Here is an 8,537-nt window from a genome sequence, read left to right as displayed (position 1 = left end):
AAAAGTAAATATAAAATTAAATCCACATGGGTAGGTCCTGTAAAAACTCAACTGTATTCTTCTCTGGAGTAAATACATCATCAATCAATCTTCACATTTCATTGGCCTTTATTTATTCTCTCAACTGTCCTCTGACACAATGCTACCTCAAACTACCTATTCTTCTCTCTTTTTTTTTTAATTTAACAAAATGTTTATTTTTCTGGTTTTTTCAGAGACAAATTTTTTGTACAATATAATTTCTGTGCCTTTCTATATCTTGTGCATGCAGTTTTCTAAGTAATTATTTAAACATGCATATAGACAATACAAATATATTTTTTCAACTATTTTAACCTATATATATAGTTGTTTTATGTTCACTTTCTTCACGAGTTTACGCATACATCCTCATAATCCCCCAACTTAATTAAATTCAATCGTTTACGCGTACATTATCGTCACCCCCAACTTAATTAAATTTAATCATGCATCCATAAGAATCGAAACTCCCACCTTGGTTGTTAAAATGTGAAAGTCTTGGTCTAAACCAACTGAGCTCCATGATGAGAACATAAATATACGGATCTCTATATTAATTTGTCAAAATTGTTAAATATTAATCGAGATTAAAAATATATTGTCGTGATTCTTCACTTTTTTCCAATTATTTGATATTTTCTAACCTAGCTCAACAAATGTTAGGCGATCATGGTACTTAAAGTGTGCATGTATTTATATATCAAGCATGATGCCCCTGCATGTACAAGCTAACCAGCAGTAGCAAGAGTTCTATATAAAAATAAATAAGCTTGTGGAATGTCATGTATAATTGAATGACAATTTTGACTTTGGAGCAAAACAGGTACATCGAAAGGAGCTCTATCTATATATGAACAAGTCAACCTTCTTGATCAAAGTCTCCGCGTTAGCCATTTTTCTAACTACATGCACTGGCTATATATTGTTATATATTGTTGCAACCATATGTACACGCAAAATTAGACCAGAGTCCAGTTTAACACTGTAGTTCATTTCTGTGTGTAAATAATGTATATTTATGATATGCGTTGATTTGGTATGCCCATATCTTTAATGTGCCTTTCTGTCCTTCACTCACTGTTTCGATTTAACTTGACTTTAGGGCTCAGTGTAAGTTTTTCTCAGCTGTATCAAAAAATTAACACATCACAAGTGCATAAGGCTTTCGGTACGGACGTAACTCGAGTCGAGAAGTCGAGTCGATCCGGGTCGTTTAATAAATCGAGCTTAAATTTTTACCCGAACTCGATTTGTTTATTTTCACGAGTCAAGTCGAGTTGGTAATTCGTTTAGCTAAACGAGTCGGGTAAGCCGGGTCATTTAATTTTACACTAAATCGAACTCGTTTAATTTTACGAGTCGAGCCAAACCGGTCCGTTTAATTAAGCGAGCCGGAACCTCTACCCGAACTCGAGCTCGTTTAACTAACCGAGCCCATTAAAATGAGTTTGAGCCCTACAACTGCAATTTATGCAATGTAAAATTTCATTTTTTTATAAGTTTGACTAATTCAGAGGTATTTTGATTTCAGACAGTTGATCACAGAAATTGCTAAAATTACGAAAAAAAATTATCTTCAATCTAGAGATGCCAGTTCAATGTGGAAGACATCTTACTGTTATTGTTCAAACATACTGAAACATGGAAATGTGTTATAGAAACTTCATCATCTTTATTTATCAAACCTTCTTTTTCTTTGCAGTAAAAAAAATTGATGTCATTTCAATTTTCGGAAGTTTTAACGCCCAGTAAACGGCATTCAACCTGTTGCAGTACTAGATGGTAACCGACTGCAGAGTTTAGAAGGCTCTGCATGTCAAGCTGAAGATATCTGATTGATACAAGAATCTCTAATATCGGTAGCTAGCTAGTTGTGGCAAGTTCTTGGATGCCACTGATGCTGTAAGAACGGGTTAGCATTTGAGTCATCCCTGCAGATGTCATGTTCATCTGCAATATTTTTTAAGAATAAAAGCTCCCAGACATGCTAAATATACATGCAATTCACAAAACCCTCCTTACTTCACACATATAAACGATTTCCAAAAAACAAAGATAGTACAAATCTAAATTGCAGTTTGTAGGCTAAGATAACATGTCATCAACACGAGCCTATACAGTAATGAAATTGCGAGCAAATCAAAAGCATATTAGATCAATAAGAATAGAAATACCGCCAAATCCACACAAAAAATGCATTATCAAGCTACAACTAGTTTCAAACAGATCATCAGCCTGGAGTAACTCAGAACAACAAAAAAGAAATGTTATTGTAAAAAATTGAACTTCTTCCTCACTTGTTATACTATGGTGAAACTAGGCTTTCTACACAAGTAAACACCCTAAGGTCATCACCACCACCTCCGCCTGGCGAACACTTCAACATTTTCTTGTCTTTAGAGCTGTACAGTACTAATCTCGAATCTAAGTTTAGCAAAATATCACCATTCATAGATGTGCATATCAGGTTCATGTTCCGAGAATTTTTTATAAGTCCATCCATACCATAAGAATAACAAATATCTATGTAAATTTTCTAAACAAGATAACCCGTTACAATAACCAACTACATTAAGAATATAGACAATATCAAAAGTCTCGGGCTCATCAAGAAAACTCTTGTCATTAGCATAATTAAGCTGTCTTTTAGTATAAGGCTGGTTAAGCATAAAATTTACGGAACAAATAGAAAGACCTAAGACTGGCCCAAAGTACTCTACATCCCATATATGTACTTTAAGCAGACGATTGTAAGATAAGTGAGGGTCATTAGTTGAATTAAATAGATGAGTTTTGGTGAAATCGCGGCTAACACAGAGTAACTTCATAATCAAGCCGTGTCTCTGCAAAGAGCTCAAGAAATATTAACTTGACATTATTATAAATCCAGCACATGACAGGTGCATCATCAGATCCCCTGTTTGCTGAAGCAAGTCATGTGCCTGGTAAGTTGACATCAATTATTATATACTTTCTATTGAGATTGAATCTGTACCTGACATTTAGAATTTAAATAAATGTAAGTTGATGTAAAGCCAAGAAGAGAAGGCAAGAATAGCAATATACTTTTGCTTGACACATCCAAAGTTCTTATTGTATGCAAGTACTTATGTACTGCACTTCCTATTTCAGTTTTCCAGGATTCATGTGTCATGGAGGGGATTTCACTCTTAATGATGGAAGTAAAGGAGAGTCCGTTTATGGTTCTGACAAATTTCTTTCTGAGAATTTCGTAAAAAAACACACTGGTCCTGGAACTTTGTCTCTGGTGAATACTGTAAAGGGAGTTGATGGATCCCAGTTCTTCATTTGTACAACAAAGACAGATTGGTTGGACAGGAAACATGTTGCGTTTGGAGAAGTTGTACAAGGTATGGATGTTATCAAGGCCATGGAATGTGTTGGATTACCAGATCGATCGACTACTATGCTGGTGACAATTGTTGATTGTGGTCAGATGAATTTTGATCATCCTGTTGAAAACGAGGAGCCCTATTAAATTGTATCACCTGATAATATATGTTTATGTATTTCCTATTAAAGCGCCATTTAAAATTTCTTTTATCCCAGTGAAGAGCTCATTCCAGAAATTGGGATTTTTTGCCTATTCAAAAGACCGTATTATGATCCCTGAAGCACCTGCAGAATACAAGTTGTTAGGTTTCTTCAATTAGCTCCTTCGAATCGTGTTTGTGCAATATATGATAGCTTGAAACTAATCATGCATTCTTATTATTTTTTAGCTGTCCTAATCAGTTTCCGATATGGCACATACTTGGAATGGTATCCGCCTCCCTGCTATTTTCTGGAGCCATTCTTCTCTGCAACGAGATCCCTTCTTAGGTTTCTTCTCTTATCTGAATTCATTTAATAACTATGCAATTCTAGTCTCTTCTATTATCTAAGTACCTTACGACAAATAGATCCCAATGATCTGTTCTTTTTCTTGATGTTCACCTGCACTTAACATTCAAAAGTAGGATGAACAGTCTCTGGTATGTGGTACAGCTCTTGCTAGGGGTGATCACGGTGTGAGCAGTGCGATTTTTTGCTCAAACCGCAAATCAAACCGCACGTGCAGTTTGATCAAATTTCCAAACCGCATCCGCACCGCGTAGCCTCAAAAACCGCATAAACCACACCACGAAAATGAGGTACGGTGTGGTGCGGTTTGTGTGGTTTAGTTAATCAAAAAAATAGTATTTACATATAAATAAAATAATAATTTAGCTAAGAAGAAAGCTAAAAAAATACGTTTTTGATTAAAAATAAAAATATGTCGGTAATTTGTAATATGTAAGGTAGTATTTATAACACAAAACAATAGTAAACAATAAATGATACAAATATATCTATATGTGCATTATATATATTATAAATTATAAATAAATTTATATGTATATGAAATTGCCATGCGGTACGGCATTGTTAAAATGTCAAACCGCAAACCGCACCGCCCCACGCGGTTTGTCAAAAACTTAAACTGCAACCGCACCATGAAATATTAAAAACCGCATTTTGCGGTGCGGTGTGGGGCGGTGCGGGCAGTTTGTGCGGTTTGATGATCACCCCTAGCTCCTGCATCTCCTACTCTTACGAAGCAGCAAATTCCTACATGTATTCTGCAGTCATTTGAGATAAATATTCTAACCTTGAGTGATCTATACAGAGATGAGCTCAACAACGATTTTGAGGGATTAGAGGGCAAATTCCTAGGAGCCAGTAGTGAAAGAACATTTTTTGTAAGAAGCTACTTTAAAAACTTGCTCGCTACTAGAAATCAAAATAAGAACAGCAATAAACTCAGGAAAGGTTCTAAAGAATAACAACTAAACTTTAACCAGAATGGACCTTATTTCGCCCCTGCTGCCACTTCACAGATCGGGAGAAACTAGGCTTTCGACATAAGTATACACATCAAATTCTTTAATACATGTGAAGTTGATCAGATCCTTAAATTTGTTATCTCTAGAGTTGTATAACAGTACTGTTATATCTTTCTGCAACATAATATCACCATTGTGTATCAAGAGTAACAATATCATCATAGCGAACCCAGTTTATAGCTCCAACCGCAAACATCCAACCATGTCCTCCACCATAAGGACAATCTGCGATTTTTCTCCAACTATCAGATTTGAAGCTATAAACAAAGACTTTACATATCTGGCGCTGACCAAGAGGGATAGACAATACTTTGCTATTAACAGGACAAACAGCAAATACTTTAAAATCATCGTTGCATTTATCATAGCAAAGCACACAATCGTGCACCTCAAAATCACGTAAATAGTGATCATAGATGAACTCATAATCCGTACGGGAATATAGTTTATACACGTCAAGTTTAGGCAGAATTCTTGATTTTCTGGTGGCCGGGTTCCACAATAATAAATCTGTACCAGAACACCGAAAATCACAGCAGTTCCTCACAAGGACTAAACCGTTACAACAACCCTCTATACTTCTAGGACGGAGATCTTTATAAGTAGTGGCAACTGATGTTAACAGTACCAATATATAGTGGCAAGTGACTCTTATAGGATGTAAAGTGACTCTAATATGGTGAAAAGTGACTTAAATTGTTGAAGAAAATTTATTGAATAAGTCCAAATATCCAGCCATGGGGGATCAGCCTGTTGTTCTACAAGGCACTCGGTTATAATGAGACCGTGATGTGTAAGGTGAGTGTCCTTACGTGATATATAGTAATGAGTTTTGATGAAATCATTACTAGATATCACAGACAACCACGACTTACAAACTGATCTCAATATCAAAAGAGTCTTCACTGGAAGCCTTGAGAATATGTTGTGCATGATCATCTCATGAGTTTTGACGAAATCTGGACTAGAAACTAAAGACAACCATGACTTACAAACCGATCTTAACAGCAATACATCTTTTACCGAAAGGCTTGAAAATATGATGTTTATGATATCTCGTGGAAGTCTTGAGAGTATGCCATTAGAGTTTGGATTTGGAGTTTTAAGATTTGCTTATTTATCCTTATCTTCAGAAAAAGAAATCATTTTACTTATGAATAAATTGAAGGTATTTTTATAAGGAAAAGTAGAAAAATTCAATTAGGGTCTAATTTTTCATAAATGTGCCATTTGGGATCGATAACTAACATTTTTGAGGATTTCATTCGTAAATTTTTATATATTTACAGAAATAATGAACGGATCTTGGCCGATCTTCAATTTAGTTGACTAAAAAAGATAGATGGACATTAATATTCACCGAATGAATCAAAGTCTAAGAAATTATAAGAAAAAAGGGAAAATCGATTTATTTCTTTAAAATTGGTATCCATTCCATTAAGTTTGACTTCTTTCCGTTAAGTGTCTTATTCACAAAAAAACATGTTGTCATAATCTGGGCGACAGGCGCATTCTGGTCACCGACATGTAAAAGCTTTTATTTTCTTGCGAGAATAGCTTAGTTTTGGGGCTGCTTTGGTGCTGGAACTTCACCTGAACATAATCTTAAGTTCTTGTCTTAGTAGAGTGAGATAAGTAACAAGTACGCAGAGTCGCAGAGGCAATTGTAATTTTGCCCAGTTTCAATATCGCTTCAAGAGTGTCATCAAGAAGAGGTAACAGTGATAGATATTCTTAGATGCTGTCTAACCGGAGAACTGATTGAAACTGAGTAGTCTAGTTATTTTGTCAGGCCAAGTCGATCCCTTTCAGTTGTTATTCTTATTGATAATGGATGCATTCGGTGTAATAAACAGTACAGGAAAAACGCACGTTTCTGACCATTTATAAACTATCTTTTCCGACCATTTTTTGTTGGTTAAAAATGAGTTGGTCAGAAATGTCCGCTTTTCTTGTAGTGAAAGGAAATCGACGAGGATCATTGATACAAGTATTACTCCAAGTATTGAATATCGCATTCTGGAATAAGAAAATGTTTTGCACACAAACATGGTTAACAAATACAAACACAACAAAGCTAGCTCGAAGAATATAAACCAAGGGCAATGGCCATTCCCAGCACAGCAAGAACTAGGAGAAGCCTAATGAAGTACTTGTTCTCTTGTTTATCGGTTTTTGCAGGCACTTTAGGTGCTGCAGTGCTTCGTTTTACTGTTGTCGAGGTTGCAGTCTTTTTTACCGGAGATGACAGGGGATCAATTTCTCCGACGTAATATTCATCTAACATTAGTCTTGCTGCACTTCCATGACCAGCACTCTCAAATTCTTCGCTTCCATCTTCACCTACAAATTCATGATCCATAAGAAAAAAAAATTCTTTAACTATCTAGTTATCGATATATTTATAACATTTAATGACTTTTTCGGCCTCAAAACTTGCACCAGTGTACTCATAAAACCCTGAAGTTTAAAAGCGTACATTTTCAACCCTCGGATATTCAAAATGTACTTTTTTACCCTTGGACCGGGAAAAAAACGGGTGAAAACCGGCCGATCTAAGAGTAAAAGGTTACGTTTTCAAAGTACCTGAGGGGCAAAAAGGTAAGGTAATGAACTACAAGGGCTAACGGGTATATAGCTGCAAAATTTTAGGTTTAAAAGGTCATTAGCCCTATTTATAACCATAACAGGTTTAATTGTCTGTGGAAGTGGAAGCTGCCAAAGAACATTATTAACAACAAAGTAACAAAAAGGCTTACAGAAAAATTAAAGTAGAATTAGTAGAAATTAGTGACAATTATATTGTAACTGATCAAGTTCTTATCTATACCTGCAACCTGCAGTAGAACTTCATCACCTCCAGGATGATCATCTAAGAATTTTGTTACATCGTATGCCTGTTCAAAATTTACAAAAAATCTGAAATTATGTACTAAAAAGTAATCAAAAATATAAAAATCTACACATTTGAATATTTTTCTAAAATATCATATTTAAAAGGTTCGGGACTTGACCCGAGTTGTTGCTGCGTAGCAAGATAAACGGAATGAAAGTGATTTACCTTTGCATTAATAATAACCCAACAATCTTTTGGGCTGTTGTGCACAGAAACATCTGCAAAACTTAGGATTTTGTTCTCCATGGAACTTTGTGAGAAATATATGGTTCCAGTACACTGTGCAATAAGCAGACACAAATTATGAAGTTTTATAAATAAAATACTTAGTAATAAACGATTGGTGATGACAGAGACATCAATGACAAGGTTAGATAACGGCATCTGCATTCTTATACTCCCTCCGTCCCTAAAAACATTTCCTCTTTGTGTTGGACACGTTTGTCAATGCACACTTTTGATCGTTAATATCTTTAAATTTATATTAGTATTAAATATAAAAATTTCACTGTATTAAAGTACTGATAAATACGAATCCAACGAGATCACTCATTACTATGTTTGATATTATAGATTAGACGTAAATTAGTAGTCAATCGCTTACCGAAAGTTAATATAGGAACATCATTTTGGGACGGAGGGAGTATTAATGTATGTACTAATAATACTTACAAAACAATATGGCTGGCTAATCATGCACTTGTTTTTATTATACATGTTTGCATCTTGTAGGA

At 35.1% G+C, this 8,537-nt stretch overlaps 2 protein-coding genes across 2 annotated transcripts; one reads left to right on the top strand and one right to left on the bottom strand.

The window, feature by feature from the left end:
- The first annotated feature begins 2,914 nt into the window (after positions 1-2,914).
- On the top strand, positions 2,915-3,520 carry LOC141680921 (peptidyl-prolyl cis-trans isomerase-like). The gene is made up of 2 exons (XM_074487007.1): positions 2,915-2,966; positions 3,162-3,520. The coding sequence occupies exons 1-2, from the start codon at positions 2,915-2,917 to the stop codon at positions 3,518-3,520; spliced, it is 411 nt and encodes a 136-aa protein (XP_074343108.1).
- Positions 3,521-6,900: 3,380 nt separating this feature from the next.
- On the bottom strand, positions 6,901-8,093 carry LOC141679050 (cytochrome b5-like). The gene is made up of 3 exons (XM_074485533.1): positions 7,969-8,093; positions 7,738-7,804; positions 6,901-7,250 (listed from the first exon to the last, which is right to left on the bottom strand). Exons 1-3 carry the CDS (start codon positions 8,047-8,049, stop codon positions 6,985-6,987), a joined length of 414 nt encoding a protein of 137 aa, XP_074341634.1. The 5' UTR covers positions 8,050-8,093; the 3' UTR covers positions 6,901-6,984.
- Positions 8,094-8,537: the final 444 nt, after the last annotated feature.

This window comes from Apium graveolens, chromosome 8 (assembly GCF_009905375.1).
Source record: "Apium graveolens cultivar Ventura chromosome 8, ASM990537v1, whole genome shotgun sequence".
Classification (NCBI taxonomy): Eukaryota; Viridiplantae; Streptophyta; class Magnoliopsida; order Apiales; family Apiaceae; genus Apium; species Apium graveolens.
Note: the sequence above shows the minus strand (reverse complement) of the source record. Positions and strands in the feature narration are given on the sequence as shown.